This window comes from Notolepis coatsorum (genome assembly GCF_963971535.1).
Source record: "Notolepis coatsorum genome assembly, contig: SCAFFOLD_2357, whole genome shotgun sequence".
NCBI lineage: Eukaryota > Metazoa > Chordata > Actinopteri > Aulopiformes > Paralepididae > Notolepis > Notolepis coatsorum.
In genome coordinates this window covers 1-20,000 of record NW_028169307.1, presented here as the reverse complement: position 1 = coordinate 20,000, position 20,000 = coordinate 1, and the positions used below count along the sequence as shown (strand labels likewise).

Genomic DNA, 20,000 nt, shown 5'->3' with positions numbered 1-20,000 from the left:
TCTATAAAGTATAGTCTTGTCTAGTCTAGTCTGGTTTAGTCTAGTCTAGTTTAGTCTATAAAGTCTTGTCTAGTTTAGTCTAGTTTAGTCTATAAAGTCTTGTCTAGTCTAGTCTGGTTTAGTCTAGTCTAGTTTAGTCTAGTCTATAAAGTCTAGTCTAGTTTAGTTTAGTCTAGTCTAGTTTAGTCTAGTCTAGTCTAGTCTAGTCTATAAAGTCTAGTCTAGTCTATTTTAGTCTAGTCTAGTTTAGTCTAGTCTAGTTTAGTTTAGTTTAGTCTAGTCTAGTCTAGTCCAGAAACAGCTCGTCCACTGTCTCCAGAAGCTTCTCTGTATTGTATGGTATTTTGATATTCACAGTCGTTATGTTATTAATATTCTACGGTCAGTATTTTGATATTCTATGGTCGTTATGTTATTATTCTACGGTCAGTATTTGTATATTCTATGGTTACCTCCAGGTTCTCTCTTCTCTTCTGGGTCAGGGTTCCTAGCTGGTCCCACTGGTCACAGATGGCCTGACAACGCTCGTTAATGGAGGCAGAGGCGTGGTAGTCCAACTCACTGGGGGAGGAGAGAGAGAGGAGAGGGATAGAGGAGAGGAGAAGAGAGGAGAGGTTAGAAGAGAAGAGGTTAGAAAAGAAGAGAAGAGGTTAGAAGAGAAGAGGTCAGAAAAGAAGAGAAGAGGTTAGAAGAGAAAAGTTAGAAAAGAAGAGAAGAGAAGGGGTGATGATGACACAGAACTAAATAAGGATAACAATTCATTAAAACACGTACAACTTGATTGACAATGGAGATCAAGGTTTTAAACTGCAACAGAGGGGAGAATCTCAAGCTTTAATATCAAGCGGGCAGAAAAGTGGAAATTTTTGAACTTCAACTTGAGGACTGCATACTTTATTTTGCAAACCAAGCCAACATACTTTATACTTATAGCACATGCATGAGCCTGGTCTCTTTTGAAAGATGATTCTGATTCCAGAAATTCCAGATATTTTTTTCACTTTTAGTGCTAACGTAATAGAGTAACATAGGTCTGAAAAACGTCCCACATATGGGCTGTCGCAGGCTAAGAGGACTGTTGGAGTTCATTCCATGAGCTAGAGGGGCATCATAGCAAAATGCAGATTTACCCTGTTCCAAGCAAACTCAGGGGATCTTAAGGACCAGCCAGTCACTAGAATGGGTTCCATAGGTACCAGAATTCCATTCCAATAATGATGTAGTATAAGGAGGTAGCTTACCAATAATTATGTAGTATAAGGAGGTAGCTTACCAATAATGATGTAGTATAAGGAGGTAGCTTACCAATAATGATGTAGTATAAGGAGGTAGCTTACCAATAATGATGTAGTATAAGGAAGTAGCTTACCAATAATGATGTAGCATAAGGAGGTAGCTTACCAATAATGATGTAGTATAAGTAGTATAAGGAGGTAGCTTACCAATAATGATGTAGTATAAGGAGATAGCTTACCAATAATGATGTAGTATAAGGAGGTAGCTTACCAATAATGATGCAGTATAAGGAGGTAGCTTACCAATAATGATGTAGTACAAGGAGGTAGCTTACCAATAAGGCCCTTAACCCTTTCACTGCCACACGACAGAGAAAGGGTTAACCTTCTGTGTATTGACGCAGTGAAAGGGTTAACCATTTTGGTAGTGCGGCAGTGAAAGGGTTAAACATGAACAAATACCATTGTTTGTTGCACCTCTCCATCAGTGAGGAACAACCAATTTTCTCATAAAGGACACAGTGATGAGTGTCGTATCTATCATTAGTGATGAATCTGAGGGCAGAGTGACAGACAGAACAGGGATTTAAGGGTTGAGGCCGCAGTATGCCTATAAATTATGTCACCATAGTCCAGGACTGATAAGAAGAGAGACAACTCTCTTCCTACTAATCAAAGGAAAGCTGGTTCAATTTCTGTATAGGAAGCCAATTTTCTGTCGCAACTTGGAGACAAGGTTGTCCACATGGGATTTAAATGTACATTTCTCATCGAACCACACAACAAGATATTATATAATCAGTGACTCTCTCAATGCTAGAACCACTTACGGTAGATATGTGTAAACCATCATATTCAATGTTTCTGGCTCTAGAAAACAGCATACATTTAGTTTAACTAGCATTAAGAACCAATTAAAGTTTTTTTTATTATCTTTTTCCAGCTTCCTTTCCCGTTTTTCTCCCCTCCCAATGTTAGTCGTTATGCCAATTCCCAATCCCCTTCCTGGCCGTTGCGCACTCTACCCCCTACCGTCGGTCTGGGAGGGCGGAGACTATCACATGCTTCCTCCGACACATGTGTACCCAGCCCACCACTTCTTTTCACCTGGCAGCGCGGACTCTCACTGGGGGAGTGTAACGTGTGGAAGGTCACACTACCTCTCTTAGATCCTTCCCTTGCTGTGCAGGCGCCCCGACCGAACTGTAGGAGTCGCTGTTTACAACGACCCAGACCCACCCACGACGGCCGGCCAAGACGGAAGCAACGCTGACAGCTGGATTCGATACCAGTGTCACTTGCGTTGGTGACAAGCGCCTTGTCCGCTGCGCCACCCAGCAGCCCTGAACCAATTTAAGTTTAATAAGAGCTTCAAATATCATTAATATAAATAGTGAGGACAGGACCTAGAATTGAACGGTGTGGCACACCTTTAGTTATTGATAAAAAAGTTTGATTGGGCAGAATAATCTTGGAACCAATCACATGCATTTCTATCCAAACCAATAGTAGCTAATCTTTTTAAGTAGATTGGTGGTCAACTGTATCAAAAGCTTTTGACAGATCAATAAAGAGGGCAGCACAGTGTTCCTTCTTGTCTAAAGCTGATATTATGTCATTAGTAACTAAAGAGATGGCTGATAATGTGCTATGATTGGCTCTGAACCCGGTTGTAGTGTGTAGTAGTGTATACATGTCCCCAACCACTGCACTTTATTGTCTTATCGTTGTCTCACTGTTCTGTTCTGTTTTGCACTTTATAACAATTTATTTATTATGTTATTCTTATTTGTAAAAAAAGATCATGCACTGTAATGTCGAATCATGTTCCATTTGTATATACAATATGGTGAATAAAGTAATCTGAATCTGAATCTGTGTGTTGTAATGTGTTGTAATGTGTGTTAGATCAGTCAGACTGGCCTCCATACTCTTGTTGAAAATCCCAAAGTCCACAGGTCAGTATGACATAAATCATGACATCATCATGCCAACATACCAAGGCCACTGATCTATAGTAAAACTATTATTATTATTGCTGATCTGTAGTTCAACTATTGTACTATACTATATCATTAGGGCACAAGTATCTTGTATATTGTTATTATAATACAATTATAATTATAATTGTTATTATTATAATAATTATTATTAATCTGTAGTTAAACTATTGTACTATACTATATCATTAGGGCACAAGTATCTTGTATATTGTTATTATAATACAATTATAATTATAATTGTTATTATTATAATTATTATTATTGATCTGTAGTTAAACTATTATTATTATTGATCTGTAGTAGAACTAGTTATTATTATGATTATTATTACTGATCTGTAGTAAATCTCTTATTTCTATTATTATCTATTTAGTGTGGTTATAAATTAACAATAATAGTTTATTAATAATACTGTATATATATGACAAACACACACACACACTCACACACACATTCACACACATACATATCATAAACACATGCGTCAACCAGACATCACGCCCATGCGTGAAAAACACACACGTTGGTCCACTACAGGATGGGTGTCAGTGTCAGTGTAAACGGTTCAGGGATGTAAAGTACTTGAGTAATTGTACTTCGTTACAATACTTAAGTACTGTTTTTGGGGATTTGTACTTTACTCTAGTATTATTAGGTTTGTATACTTGTACTTTTACTCAATTATATTGTAGAGAAAAAAACATACTTTTTACTCCTTACATTTAAAACGCAGACCTACAAAGTAAAAAGTACAAATATCGCAGGTCCAACCATTTTAATTAGTATATTTGTTTCTCTGGCCGAACTAACATTTACGTTATTAATCCTGCGGCCGCACTGTATTTAAAAACAGCCAATCAAATCCCCATCAATGGAAAATTAACCCGCCCATACCCATGCTGATTGGTCCTTGTGCAAGACTAGAAAGCAGGGATCTTTGATTAAACACCTGCTATCAGAAAAATATTTTTTTTACTTTTACTTTTTTTTTACATTTAAAAGTAGACACTTTTTTTACTTATACTCAAGTGTGTTTTTAGCCAGATACTCCGACTTTTACTTGAGTACGATTTTGAGACGGTACCCATACTTTCTGGGTACTTTTTACACCCCTGCGCACTGACCCAGGGCATGGTTGAATTCAGGGTTATGGTTAATTTGAAGGTTTGATTATAGTGGTTATGTTTATTTTAATAAGGGTAATATTAGTGGTTATATTTAAAGTTTGTATACGTATAAAGTTTGAACAGTTACAGTATGGTTAGGGTTAGGTAGTGTAGAAGTTTATGCACTCTCCTACCAACGTAGCACCCCGCGTTTGTCTTACATTTCACATTTACATTTAGTAATTTACAGTAGCTGAACGCTTTTATCCAAAGCGACTTACAAGTTCTGTACGACAAGTCAGCAGGAAGGCTGTAAACTCAACAGTGACCTTTCACCTCATGGCATGATGTGATCCTACTGTCTCTCTCTCCTTCTCACCTATGTAACACCAGATAAGATACTTGGCTGTAAACTATGACAGAGATACGAGTGCATGACACTGCCCCAGGTCACCCCATGACATGTAGTCCACTTGGCAAGAACTTCTGAAAATACAAGCAGGCAGGGGCGTAGCTGGGGGGGGGGGGGGTAGCTTAGGATGATTCCAAGGGCCCAGCACTGGGGGGGGGGGCCAAAAAAAAAAAAAAAAAAAATTTTTTACTAGACATCACTCAGGTGTATTATTGATGCTCTCATTGATACTATGTTTGTTTCTGAAGTGTGTGTGTGTGTGTGTGTGTGTGTGTGTGTGTGTGTGTGTGTGTGTGTGTGTGTGTGTGTGTGTGTGTGTGTGTGTGTGTGTGTGTGTGTGTGTGTGTGTGTGTGTGAGATATATAGAGAGAGAGGGGGGGCTTTGGTAGACTATTGCATTGGTCCATTCATTGAAGATGAACGCAATGCGACATTCTTTACTAGGCTCACCCACCAGCAGTGCAGGTGCTGAACTGCTGATCCGAATGTATAGGTAAAAACCATATTATGCGTTTTCATCAATAAAAAAATTGCCAAAAAAATCTCAGCTCGCACGCTTACGCGCGCTCGCATTCACTGGGGGCCTACAAATACATTCTTTCATGGGGCCCAGAATCTGGAGCTACACCCCTGCAAGCAGGTAGAGCAGGACTTTCTGTCAGTTTTGAAACAATATTAAAAGAGGAAATCCACCATAAAACAGAACCTACATTGTGCTATTCCAATCACATTGGATTTTTTTTTTATTATTATCTTTTTCCCCCCTCATTTTTTCAGATTTTTCTCCCATCCCACTGTTAGTCGTTATGCCAATTCCCAACCCCCTTCCTGGTTGTTGCGCCCCCCCCCCCCCCCCTACTGTTGGTCCGAGAGGCCGGAGACTGTCACATGCTTTCCTCTGACACATGTGCAGCCAGCCGGCAGCCAGCCTGGCAGCGCAGATTCTCACCGGGAGAGTGTAACGTGTGGAAGGTCACACTACCTTTCTCCAGATCCTACCCTCGCTGTGCAGGCGCCCCGACCGAACTGTAGGGGTCGCTGTGCACAACGCCCAGGACCCACCCACGGCTTCCCTCCCCCTAACTCAGCCAAACGAGTTAGTATAGCGATCAGCCCAAGCCAAGGCAATGCTGACTCTCCGGGAGTCGAGACCGCAGCCTCTTGCATTGGTGACGAGCACAATCTCTGATACGCCACCTGACCGCCCACATTGGACTTGTTAAGTCAGTATCTATAGACAACGGTAAACAAATAGTAAACAAAAACTCTGAGCATCAAGACTTGAATTTGTTTTGTCATCAATTGATGCTTTTTGGAGTTGGTTCATTGACAATTAATTGGTGACCTGTAACACTCTGGGTTCTCTGGCTGCTGCCTGAGAACCGTACACCATTCTGACACCTGTCACTTGTCTCCCCTGTCACTAATTGTCTGTGTTCTCTGATTCGTTGTCACTGTGGTGCGTGTGGAATGTCTGGAATGTGTACCTATGTAACCCCTGTCTTCCCTGTGTTTTATCGTCGGTTCTTCACACTACCTCCAGCTCGGTACACGGCGGTGCCCGTGGACTCGGACGTTCCTGCTCCAGATTGTCTTGATTAGTTGTTCAATACTTTATGCTATTTCAGTAGACGCTCGGCGTCATTGCCTATTCTCTGTTGCTCAGGTGTATTGTTCCAACATTAAAAGGAACCACTGATAGACGAGCAATCACTCTCTGCCTCCTTTATTCCTCTACTACTGGGACCTTGCCACTCACCGTAACAGTGACTGACTTTGTGGGCTTGTGGAATCTTTTATTACATTTTAATTAAATTAAGTGCTTACAGCTCCGAATCAGAACAAGTACCCACGTCCCAGTAAAATCACCATGGGTACCCTATGTTGTAATAATAATAATAATAATGGATTGGATGTATATAGCGCTCTTCATGACACCCCAGTGACCCCAGAGCGCTTACAGAGTCCATTATTTGTTCATACACAGTCATACCGGTGGTGGTAAGCTACAATTGCAGCCAGAGCTGCCCTGAGGCAGACTCACGGAAGCGTGGCGAATAATCATCGCCTACGGCCCCTCCGACCACCACCAACATTCATTCACATACATACACATTCATACGAGGCAAGTAGGTTAAGTGTCTTGCCCAAGGACACAACGGCAGTGCGATGGACATGGGCTTGAGCGGGATTCAAACCACCAACCCTTAGATCATTGGACGACCCGCTCTACCCCTGAGCCACACCGCCCCACAAAAGTAAAGCACTTTGAGTCTGAGAAAAACGCTATATAAATGTAATGAATTATTAATATTATTAATTTATTACTGTCATAATGTCAACCATCAAAGTCGGGGCCAAAGCAATGTAAACCACAGATGGCCTCAAATCTATGATTTTCTCTTCAAAACTCAGTTAAAACTTCATTACCAGCTTCATTAACTTCATTACTTTATTACCAACTCAAAGACTTTACTTTTCCCCATCCAGGTGAATTGATTAAAGCTGCTGTAGTTATTTTGCAAGAGGGCAGATGATCCGCGATAGTGGTTAAAGGGTCCTTTTTAACACTGAATCTTTCATGTCTGAGAATATATTTAAAAAATAATCAGATTTGGTGCGGCTAAGTGGCGCAGTGGGCAAGGCGCTCGCCACTAACGCAGGAGATGCTGGGTTCGAGCCCAGCTCTCGGCGTTGCTACCAGCTTGGCTGGTCGTTCATACTAACACAATTGGCAGTGTTAGGGGTGGGAAAGCTGGTGGGTGGGGATTGGACGTTGTGGACAGCGACTCCTACAGGTCGGTTGGTGCGCCTGTACAGCAGAATCAGGAAGTAACGGGGGCAGCGTGAGCCTCCCACGCGTTACTCCTCGCCACTGAGAGATCGCGCTGTACAGGTGAAAATATGCGACAGCTGCCTCCTCGTGTACCGGAGGGGACACGTGATGCAAGGCTTGGTCCTCACTGCAGCCGACCAGTGGGAGGCATAGTCTAGCAACGTTCGAGACAGGGGAGGGGAGAATTGAAGGGGGAATTGGTGAGGCGAAATTGGGATGGGAGAAAAATAGAAAAAATAAGGAGAAAAAGTGGAAAAAGAGAAAATAATCAGATTTCAGACTTTATTGATGCCCTTCTACATTGTTTTCATCCGCCATGTTTCACCGCTCTACCCTCCCACACGAGTGTGAGTGACAGCTGCGGTGACCAATGACGTAAGGGTCTTTTCCTGACAACCTCCCTGATTGGCGAGAAGCTGCTTAAAATGTCAGAAAGCATTACTATGGGCTGATATTAGTGCCACCAGACATTTCATTTAAATTGCTTTAACTTGAATTTTTATTGCTCAATTTGAATTTGAATCTACTGGTTTCAAATGTAATTATATTTGTATATTCTTCACAATTCAAATTCAGTTCTCACGGTTCAAATTCAGAAACATGATCTCATTATGTTTGAACCAGAACCACTTAAACAGTTGAATATAATGACAACAGCATCGCAGAGCAAAGCTGACAACAAAGGGCTCAGACGGCCGGCTCTGCTGCCAGAACTACCATTGTCAGAACTCGGGACTTGAGAACTAGAGACTCATATCACTGGACTATCTTGTATTTGTACTTTTTTATATTATATTGTATTGTATTGTATTTGTATTTATATTTAATATTGTATCTATAGTGTATATTCCTATACTGTATAGGAATGTGAAGCTCTGTACCCCCCCCCCCCACACCATGCTGCTTTGACACCCAAATTTCCCCAAGGGGATTAATAAAGGATCACCTTATCTTATCTTATCTTATCTTGTTATCTTAGCTAACATGTGTCCCTCCCTGTTGCTCTCCTCTTCTGTTTTGTACCGACAATATTTGACCACTAGGTGGTGTATATAGCCAACTAAAACAAGGCAACCTCTTCCCACCATCACCTCTTCCACCTCCTTGATCACAACCAAGGGCATGCACAGACAATTTGGGGGGCAGGGGCTCAAGGGGGGGGGGGGGGAGGCATGCAGGGTACTTTCTCGTAGTATACATTTCCGTCTTGTAAAACGAGATGTAAATATTATACCCAGTTAAAAGTGTCCTGTGATGAGTGTGTTGACAATACTGCAGTCAACAGTGTCGTATCTCTCCTTCTCTCTCTCCTCGTTCCTTCTCCTTACTTGAGCTCCTGTGCGATCGCGGCTATTTGTTCCACTCTGTCCTGGTGCGCGGCCAGGTCGCTCTCGAAGGCCTCGTGTCTCCTGAGCAGAGCTCTGACCTCCGTCAGCGACCCAGACTCAAAGTCCTTCATCATCAGGACATGGTCTTTACCTGGAGCACAAGAAAAGATGAGATAAGATGAGATAAGATGAGATAAGATGAGATAAGATAAGATAAGATAAGATAAGATAAGATAAGATATTCCTTTATTGATCCCCTTGGGGAAAAACAAACACACCATTAAGGCTGAGACCACGTATCGATGTATCGATAATTATCGATAACTGCGTGAAATAGATAAGTAGTGTCACTACTTTTTTTAAATTGATATTTATCGATAATTGTGTCCCGATTTATCGATTCTTCCAAATGGCATATCGTCTCAGCCTTAGACACTAATAGGTACCTTGAAAAAGCTCCAGTCCTGCTTACTGATTTACAGTATCTATCATCGCAGTATACCCTATTAAAAATGTCCTTCAACCACCCTTCTGCATCAAATCAATAGTGTATTGATAGTGTATGTGTGTATGTATATATAGTGTGCATGTCTGTATATATATATATATATATATATATATATATATATGTGTGTGTGTATGTGTGTATCTCTCACCCACAGCCCAGTCTTCATGTGTTTATACAGTATATGTGCAATATGTATATGTATCTCTCACCTATGGCCCAGTCCGCATGTGTATGTATATTTATATGAATATATCTCTCACCTACGGCCCAGTCTTCATGTGTATATGTATATATATTTTATATGTATATTTAATTATTTATATATATGTATCTCTCACCTACGGCCCAGTCTCAAGATTCAAGATTCAAGAGTTTATTCATCACATACATACCAGGGCATACAGTGAAATGCAGTTGGCCATGCCCGCTACGATTGTGCAATAAAACAATAATAATAGTAGTAATAATAATAAGATAACTAGAATAGACATGGTAAAAAATCACTTAAAGGCACTGGGTCCTATGTACACTCCTATACAATGTGCACCTTTTCTTCTATGTCCCTATGCTATACTTGCTGTTACAATACTAACTATACTATTCAACAATCACAACAAGTTCTTTTCTTAAAGTGTCTTTTTTACTTCCTTTAAAGTGTCCTTTTCTTGTGTGTTTAAAGTGACCTATGGTGCGTTTGTGTGTGTGCGAGTGCAGAATGTTGTGTTGTGTGTGTGTGTGTGTGTGTGTGTGTGTGTGTGTGTGTGTGTGTGTGTGTGTGTGTGTGTGTGTGTGTGTGTGTGTGTGTGTGTGTGTATGTGTGTGTTCATGTGTGCTTGTGTGTGGAGAGATCAGTGTTCATTGTTCTGATGGCCTGAGGGAAGAAGCTGAGCCTTAGTCTCTCTGTTCTTGCTGCGTGTATACGGAGGCGCTTGCCTGACCGCAGCAGCTTGAACAGGCTGTTATTATTCTACAGGCTCTGGATTTGCACCTCCTATTGTATAAATCCTGCAGGGGTGGTAGTGCAATACCCGTAGTCCATTCTGCTGAGTGCACCACTCTCTGTAGGGCCTTCCTATCCTGGGCCGTGCTGTTTCCAAACCAGGCAGTGATGTTCCCAGTCAGAATGCTCTCTACAGCCCCGGAATAGAAGGAGTGGAGTATCTTCCCCGATACTCTGAACTTGCTTAATTGTCTCAGGTGGTAGAGGCGCTGTTTCGCATTTTTTACCACAGTGTGAGTAGACCATGTCAGGTCCTCTGTGATGTGGACTCCCAGGTACTTAAAACTGCTCACCCCGTCTACGATAGCCCCATTTATCCACAGTGGCTTGTGTGTCCCCTGCTGTATTCTCCTAAAATCCACGATCAGCTCCTTGGTTTTACCAATGTTCAGGAGTAGGCTGTTATCCTGGCACCAACGTGCCAGAATGTATCAACCTCCTCCCGATAGGCCTTCTCGTCATTGTTAGAGATCAGCCCCACCACCACTGTGTCGTCCACAAACTTCACTATGGAGTTGGAGCTGAACCTGGCCACACAGTCATGTGTGTACAGTGAGTACAGCAGGGGGCTGAGAACACAGCCCTGGGGGGACCTGGGGGGGGACCTCCAACTCAGGGTGATTGAGTTGGAGGTGTGTCCACCCACCCTGACCGCCTGGGGCCTGTCGGTCAGAAAGTTCAGGATCCAGGCGCTCAGGGCAGGGTTCAGACCCAGATCAATCAGCTTGTCAACCAGTCTGGTGGGGACTATGGTGTTGAAAGCTGAACTATAGTCAATGAACATCAATCTCACTTATCCCCCCTTCTGACTGTCAAGGTGAGAAAGGGTGTTGTGCAGTACCTGGGAGACTGCATCGTCAGTGGACCTGTTTGTCCTGTATGCAAACTGCAATGGGTCCATGTTACTGGGGAGGGAGGCACAGATGTAATCCTTGACCAGCCTCTCAAAGCATTTCATGACCACAGAGGTGAGTGCAACCGGTCTGTATTAATTTAGGCCCGCTGGGGAGGAGTTTTTTGCCACTGGGATTATAGTGGACACCTTGAAGCAGGCAGGAACCATGGACTCGGCCAGGGATCAGTTGAATATAGTAGTGAACACTGGGGCCAGCTGATTGGCACAGGACTTAAGTATTCGTCCTGTTATCCCATCTGGGCCTGCAGCTTTCCCAGTGTTCACCCCCAAGAACGCTCTCCTCACGCTGTGTTCCGTCAATTGGAGAGTGTGCTCCTCCCCCACGGAGGACCCCCTCCCCTCCGCGACAACCGGCGCGCCAGTGACGCCGTTAGCCGGTGAGCTAACGTCACCACTGTTCGCCCCCAAATCTCGCGTAAAAGGAGTTAAGATCGTTCGCAAGGGAGGCATCAACACTCCCGATTGAGGAGGGGCTGACCTTATAGTCAGTTATCATTCGTAGTCCCCGCCATAAGCCTCCTGTATCATTTTGGGCCATCTGTGCCTCCATCTTGTTCGCATATCTATTTTTTGCAGCTATCACTTCTTTGCGCAACCTGTAAGCTGTTGCCTTATACTCGTCCAAATTTCCAGATGCATGGCCCGAGTTGTAAGCAGCGGTAACACAGATTAAGTTGTAAACCCACGGTTTCTGGTTTGGGAAAACCTGAACCTTCTTCTCGGGGACGATGCTGTTAGCTAACGTTGCTATGAACAACATCCGTGTATTCACTGACGTCACTGGAACTCGACCGGAGCATGTCCCAGTCGACGTCATCCAGTGCGTCCTGTAACATGGCCTCTGACTGCTCGGACCACCGTGTCACCTCTCGCGACACTACAGCCTCTCAGGCTCTCTGTTTATATCCGGGCATGAGGAAAATGGCGCCGTGATCACTTTTACCGAACGGAGAGGCTGGAATCGCCTTGTAACCCTGCTTGTAAGGGGTATAGCAGTGATCCAAAGTGTTCCCTCCCCTGGTGGTACATTTGATGTGCTGATAAAAGTTTGACACAACCTTTTTTTAGGTTCGCTTTATTGAAGTCGCCAACCACCACCATGGCCGCGTCTGGATATTTGATTTGGTGTTGGTTCAATGAGTCCTGGCGGTCCGACAGTGCTTTGGCGGTATCTGCTTGCGGTGGGATGTAAACTACGGTGACGATGACTGTTGTGAACTCTCGGGGGAGATAGAACGGACGACACAGAATGGTCAAATGTTCTAAGTCTGGCGAGCAGGAGCGGGAGAGGATTTTCACCGTCTCGGGGCTGCACCATCCGTTGTTTGTGAGGAAGCATACCCCTCCCCCCCTCCTTTGGCTTTCCCGGACTTCATGTGTATATATGTATATGTATATTTATATGTATATTTATATATTTATATATATGTATCTCTCACCTACGGCCCAGTCTTCATGTGTAGCAGCTTTCTGTTTAAACTTCTCAGCCAGATGTTCAACTCTCTCCAGTCGCTTGATCTCTGTCAGTAGCCACTCCTCGTATCCCTTCTCAGCCTGCTCCAAGCCCTGCCAGGCACTGGTGATGTCCTAACACACATATTTATACATATATAATATATACGTATACACACACATATATACACTCACACATTTATACATATACGTACACACACACACACACACACACACACACACACACACACACACACACACACACACACACACACACACACACACACACACACACACACACACACACACACACACACACACACACACACACACACACACACACACACACACACACACACACACACACACACACACACACACACATTTATACATATTACACACACACACACATTTATACATATACACACGCACTTGCACACATTTTTCACACAAATGTATGTGTGTGTATGTATGTGTGTACATGCATATCTGTGTGTGTATGTGTGTGTATGTGTGTGTGTATGTGTATATGTGCATATGTGTGTATGTATGTGTGTGTGTGTATGTGTGTATGTGTATGTATGTGTGTATGTATGCGTGTATGTGTGTATGTGTGTGTGTATGTGTGTATGTGTGTACGCGTGTGTATGTGTGTGTGTGTGTGTGTGTGTGTGTATGTGTGTGTATGTATGTATGTATGTATGTATGTATGTATGTATGTATGTATGTATGTATGTATGTATGTATGTATGTATGTATGTATGTATGTATGTATGTATGTATGTATTGTGGCAACCCCAAGCCACCCCTGGGCTTGGTGATTGATGGGCGCTATGTGGCGACCCAATGGCTGGGCGCTGCCCATGTTTGGGCGTCCGCTTCCGGACGCACCTGTCACTAAATACCCATCAGAGTGATTACCTGATTAGCGAATCACGGCGCGGTGCGCCTGTTGGAGAGGGGGGACTTAATGGAGCCGAGGAGCCTCCTCTCAGTCCCCCGTAGCAGCGCAAGGCAAAAGGCCACAGAGCGGAGACGCCGCCCGGCCGACAGCAAACCGTTATTATTTGACTAAGAAAATAAAGAGTATGATTTTGGGAACTGCAACCTGTCTGTGTGTTGTTTATTCTGCCACCCCTACACCTGGAATTGCCACAGTGGTGGAGAATGCGGGCATAGTCTACTGGCAATCAGGGGTGCAGAATAAACAACAATAGACTTTATCAGAATAGAATAAAAGAAATTAAAAAAGAAAAAAAAATATATATATATAAATTTAATAACGGAAAAAGCATGGACGCGCTGGTGCAGCAGCTTGTACAGGCGAGCATGGAACAACAGACCCGGCACGAAGAGGCCCTGCAAGAACAGAGGAAACAGACGGGGATGATCCACGCGGAGCTCCAGCGGATGGCCGCTCACCGGCAGGAGGAAGGGGCCGCCGGGACGCGGCCTAACCCCGGGCGCTTCATCCCCAAGCTGACGGAGCAGGAGGATATAGAAGCCTATCTCCTGGCGTTTGAGCGCACCGCCGGCCGGGAGGGCTGGCCCGAAGACGACTGGGGGGGACTGCTGGCCCCCTTCCTGTCGGGTAATGCACAAAAGGCCTACCAGGACCTGCCACCGGAGCAAGCCGGGAACTACACTCGGCTAAAGCAGGAAATTCTGTCCCGGTACGGCCATAGTCTGCAGTCCCGCGCGCAGCGCTTCCATGACTGGGTGTATGACGCACAGGCCTCCCCGCGCTCCCAGATGCACGACCTGGTCCGCACAAGCCGAGCCTGGCTAATGACTGACCCCGGAGGGCCCACGGTTCTGGAACGGATTGTTATGGACCGCTTTGTCAGAGCCCTCCCCTATGACTCGAAGAAGCAGGCGAGTCAAGCGGACCCCCGCTCCGTGGAGCAGCTGGTGAATATTGTGGAGGCCCACCAGGTAACGCGGGAGTTACTCAAAGGGGGGCGAGGGGAAAAGCCAGAGCGGCCGAGAACAAGGAGGGGTCCCGACGAGCCCAGCCCAAGGGGCCGGGTAGGGAACGCAGGTGAGCCCGAACTACCCCGAAGAAGACCGCTGTTCGACCAGGACCAAAGACGCTGCTACGACTGCGGCGAGCCCGGGCATCTCTCGTGGAACTGCCCAGGCCGGGATGTGTCCATGCCATCGGCGGCAGCTTCAGACCCCCGCGGAAAGACGTGCAACTATGGCGCAGCCTGTTGGGCCCATAAGGAAACATCGGCGACACTTTTACCCGTGCGCGTCAACGACAAAGATGCCGTAGCGCTCCTGGACTCGGGTAGTGCCATAACGCTGGTTCAGCCCCATTTGGCACACTGCGACGCAGAGGCTCCGCAAGTGTCAGTGTCCTGTGTGCACGGGGACACAAAGTTGTATCCTACAGCGCCGATCACCCTGACAACCACCAAGGGGGTCTGCTCGATGACAGCCGGCGTCATACCTAACCTGCCGGTAGCGCTGCTGATTGGTCGAGACTGCCCCCTGTATCGCCAGCTGTGCTCAGCCGTCATCTCCCCGCGCACCCCACCCTCTACGGGCAAACCGAGGAAGAAGAAAGGGTTACGTCAGCCGAAGGTGTGTGCTCTGAACGTAACAGGGAGTGAGACTGAGACGGCCTCAGATGTAGGTGACGACGCGCCGGAACCCCTGAATATACCGGGGAGTGAGACAGAGACGGCATCAGGTGTGGGTGACGACGCGCCAGCGCCCCAAGCGGGCCCCGAGACGGATAACAGTGACGAGGACCCCTTTGCGGAGTTCCCCCAGGCGGACGAGGTGGGGAGGGACCTGGCGGGTCAGTTCGGAACGGCCCAGCTGGAAGACCCAAACCTAACGCAGGCCCGGGCGAATATCAAGACCATAGATGGAAATCCCGTGGAGGGGGTGAGTAACCTGCCATATCCTCACTTTGCAATAAAAAGACAATTGCTGTACCAAGTTGTAAAAAAGAATGATGAGGTTAGGGATCTATTGCTGGTACCGAAGTTCTTTATTCCCACTGTACTCCAGCTGGCGCATTCACATATCCTCGGAGCGCACCTGGGCGTGGACAAAACCATGGAGCGCATAAGGGCGCGTTTCCATTGGCCGGGCATGAAGAGAGCGGTAGAGGACTATTGCCGGAGCTGCCCAGAGTGTCAACGCGCAGCACCAAAGGTACAATATAAAAGTCCTCTGATCCCGCTGCCCATCATTGAGACCCCATTCTCAAGAATTGCCCTCGATGTAGTGGGCCCTCTAGTTAAGTCGTCCCGAGGCCACCAGTATATACTGGTAATCATAGATTATGCTACCCGTTACCCCGAAGCCATCCCGTTACGCACGGTGACGGCCAAAATTGTGGCACGGGAGCTCTTTCATTTGTTTAGTCGGGTGGGAATTGCCGACTCTATTCTCACGGATCAGGGCTCGTGCTTTATGTCGCGGGTCATGAAAGAAATGTGCAAACTAATGAAAGTGGAACAGCTACGAACCTCCATATACCATCCACAGACGGATGGACTGTGCGAGCGCTTTAACAAGACCCTGAAAAGCATGCTAAGGAAGGTGATGGAGAAGGATGGGAAGAATTGGGATCAGTTGTTGCCCTTTCTGATGTTCTCTGTGCGTGAGGTCCCACAGGCCTCCACTGGCTTCTCGCCATTTGAGCTGCTCTACGCCCGCAAGCCGCGGGGTCTCCTGGACATCGCAAAGGAGATTTGGGAGGAACAGCCGTCGCCCCACCGGTCTCTCATAGAGCATGTGCAGGTAATGAGAGACAGGATGAAGGCGCTCTGGCCAGTGGTGAGAGAACACATGCAACAGGCCCAAGACGCACAGAAGCGCATTTATGACCGGGGCGCACAGCCACGGGAGTTTAATGTGGGGGACCGAGTCCTAGTACTGGTACCGACAGCAGAGTGCAAATTCCTAGCCAAATGGCAGGGACCCTACGACATAATCGAGAAAGTGGGTCCCGTCAACTACAAGGTCCACCAGCCCGACCGTAGGAAGCATCGACAGTTATACCATGTTAACCTGTTGAAGAAATGGCATGCCCGGGATGTGTTGCTCTCGCCCCCCCCTCTTCCCCCTTTTGCGCAGCAGGTGGCAGAGGCGGCCGATGTTCCCATCGGGGAACAGTTGTCCCCGACCCAACGGCAGGAGCTTCGGGAGCTGGTCCAACAGAACCGGGACGTGTTCTCGGCCACGCCGGGCCGCACCACATTGGCCCAGCACCACATCATTACCAGCCCGGGAGACAAGGTAAAGCTGAAGCCCTATCGTATCCCAGAGGCAAAAAGAGAGGCAGTCAGAAGAGAAGTGCGGGTCATGCTGGAGATGGGAGTAATTGAGGAGTCTCATAGCGGGTGGTCCAGTCCTATTGTTTTAGTGCCAAAACCCGACTCAACAACCAGGTTCTGTAATGATTTCAGGAAGCTTAATGAAATTTCAAAGTTTGACGCCTATCCCATGCCTAGAGTGGATGAGCTCATTGACAGACTGGGCCTGGCCAGATTTATCACGACACTAGACCTAACGAAGGGTTATTGGCAAGTCCCTCTGGCCCCCGCCTCAAGGGAGAAGACGGCTTTCTCCACCCCAGATGGGCTGTTCCATTATAAAGTTCTCCCGTTTGGCCTGCATGGGGCGCCATCTACCTTTCAGAGGCTGATGGACAGAGTACTACGGCCCAATCGGGAGTATGCAGCCGCATATCTCGATGACATTATCATCCACTCGTCAGATTGGGACACCCACCTCCAAAAGGTGAGAGCGGTGTTGGGGGCCCTCCGGGAGGCGGGTCTCACCGCCAACCCAAAGAAATGCAGGCTGGGATTAGAAGAGGCAGAGTACCTGGGGTTCACAATAGGCCGGGGCAATGTGAAACCGCAGAAGAGGAAGATTGATGCAATAAGGGAGTGGCCTCGCCCTTTAACCAAGAAGCAGGTCAGGACATTTAATGGGCTAGCGAGCTATTATAGGAGGTTTATCCCTAACTTTGCTGCTCGCGCTGCTCCCCTCACAGATCTGACCCAGGCGCGGCGGCCGTTCACGGTGAAGTGGACACCGGAGGCGGAGGCGGCGTTCGAGGACCTCAAGACTGCCCTCTGTTCGGGACCGGTGCTGATCTCCCCGAACTTCGACAAGGAGATGACGGTACAAACAGACGCATCAGAGGTGGGACTGGGAGCGGTCCTCTCCCAGCAACTGGAGGGTGAGGAACATCCGATTTTATATGTGAGCAGGAAGCTGCTGCCACACGAGCGCAACTATTCTGCGGTGGAGCGCGAAGGTCTGGCAATTAAGTGGGCACTGGAGACGCTCCGCTATTATCTGCTGGGGAGGCGTTTCACGCTGGTGACGGATCACGCCCCCCTAGTCTGGATGGCCAAGACAAAGGGGACCAATGCCAGGGTGACTCGATGGTTTCTGGAGTTACAGTCATTTAACTTTTCTGTCATTCACAGGTCAGGGGTGGCGCATGGCAACGCAGACGCCCTCTCCAGGAAGGATGCCTGTTGGGCGTCGGACGCTCTTCCCCGACGGTCGGAGCTGGAGGGGGGGTACTGTGGCAACCCCAAGCCACCCCTGGGCTTGGTGATTGATGGGCGCTATGTGGCGACCCAATGGCTGGGCGCTGCCCATGTTTGGGCGTCCGCTTCCGGACGCACCTGTCACTAAATACCCATCAGAGTGATTACCTGATTAGCGAATCACGGCGCGGTGCGCCTGTTGGAGAGGGGGGACTTAATGGAGCCGAGGAGCCTCCTCTCAGTCCCCCGTAGCAGCGCAAGGCAAAAGGCCACAGAGCGGAGACGCCGCCCGGCCGACAGCAAACCGTTATTATTTGACTAAGAAAATAAAGAGTATGATTTTGGGAACTGCAACCTGTCTGTGTGTTGTTTATTCTGCCACCCCTACACCTGGAATTGCCACAGTATGTATGTATGTGTGTGTATGTGTGAATGTGTATATGTGTATGTATGTGTATGTGTGTGTATGTGTATGTGTATGTATGTGTGTGTATGTGTGAATGTGTATGTGTATGTGTGTGTGTGTGTGTGTGTGTGTGTGTATGTGTGTGTGTGTGTGTGTGTGTGTGTGTGTGAATGTGTATGTATGTGTATGTGTATGTGTGTGTGTGTGTGTGTGTGTGTGTGTATGTGTGTGTGTATGTATGTGTGTGTGTATGTGTGGACGTGTATATGTGTATGTGTATATGTATGTATGTATGTGTGTGTGTGTGTGTGTATGTGTGTGTGTATGTATGTGTGTGTATGTGTGAATGTGTATATGTGTGTGTGTGTGTGTGTGTGTGTGTGTGTGTGTGTGTGTGTGTGTGTGTGTGTGTGTGTGTGTGTGTGTGTGTGTGTGTGTGTGTGTGTGTGTGTGTGTGTGTGTGTGTGTGTGTGTGTGTGTGTGTGTGTGTGTGTGTGTGTGTGTGTACTCACAGACACCATACGTCCCTCAGAGGGCATGAAGGCAGGTCTGTTGCTGATGCGCAGTTTAGTCTGCAGGGTGTTGAAGCTGATCTCCAGCTGGCACTTCTCCTGAACCTGAAGCATGTATTATTATCGTAAGAGCCAATTTACATGGTAAGGTGCCTATGTTATATTTGATGTATTTGTTTGGATTTATGTATTTATGTTGATTTCTGCCTGTATACAGCCATGCCTGCCAAGTTGGGTTTATGGCATCAGTTCCCTTTGCTCACCAGTAGGTGACTTATCTGGGTAATGGGACTGATGAGCCACAGGTGTGTTTGGTTACCGGCAGAGAGCGAACAGTTTTTGACCGTATGTCGTCATCGTTTCATTGACCTCGTATGTTTGTAGTTTATTGTGTTTGTTTGTTCATTTGAAGGTATTAGCGTTTACTTATATTACATTCGGTAATTATGTGGTAAAATAAAGCCACTGGGGGTATTATTGCAACGGACCTTGTGGACATTCTATCTTTTGACCAGACAAGTATCCGGCACGAGCCACAGACGTGTCAACTAAGTTCTAGCTGGTTTTCAGCCTCCTCAGGGCTTGTAGGTTTGTTGTTTTATTAGTCAAGTTAATTCAAGCCCTTTACAATTATCATTTATATATATTATATATATATATTATTTATATTTTCAGCCATTCATATTAGGAAAAATATATGAAAGACACTATGAAATAATTATATATATAAATATATATATATATATATATATATA

The 20,000-nt window shown here is 46.2% G+C and overlaps 1 protein-coding gene across 1 annotated transcript in view; it reads right to left on the bottom strand.

Moving 5' to 3' along the window:
• LOC311248750 (alpha-actinin-2-like) overlaps nucleotides 1–19,350 on the bottom strand; it is a gene marked incomplete at both ends in the record, with an annotated part of 25,872 nt that extends 6,522 nt beyond the window's left edge. The window contains 4 exons of the mRNA XM_084339580.1: nucleotides 453–561; nucleotides 8,921–9,071; nucleotides 12,784–12,931; nucleotides 19,246–19,350. Coding sequence (XP_084195706.1) covers nucleotides 453–561; nucleotides 8,921–9,071; nucleotides 12,784–12,931; nucleotides 19,246–19,350 — 513 coding nt within the window. The remainder of the gene's footprint in view (nucleotides 1–452; nucleotides 562–8,920; nucleotides 9,072–12,783; nucleotides 12,932–19,245) is intronic.
• Nucleotides 19,351–20,000: the final 650 nt, after the last annotated feature.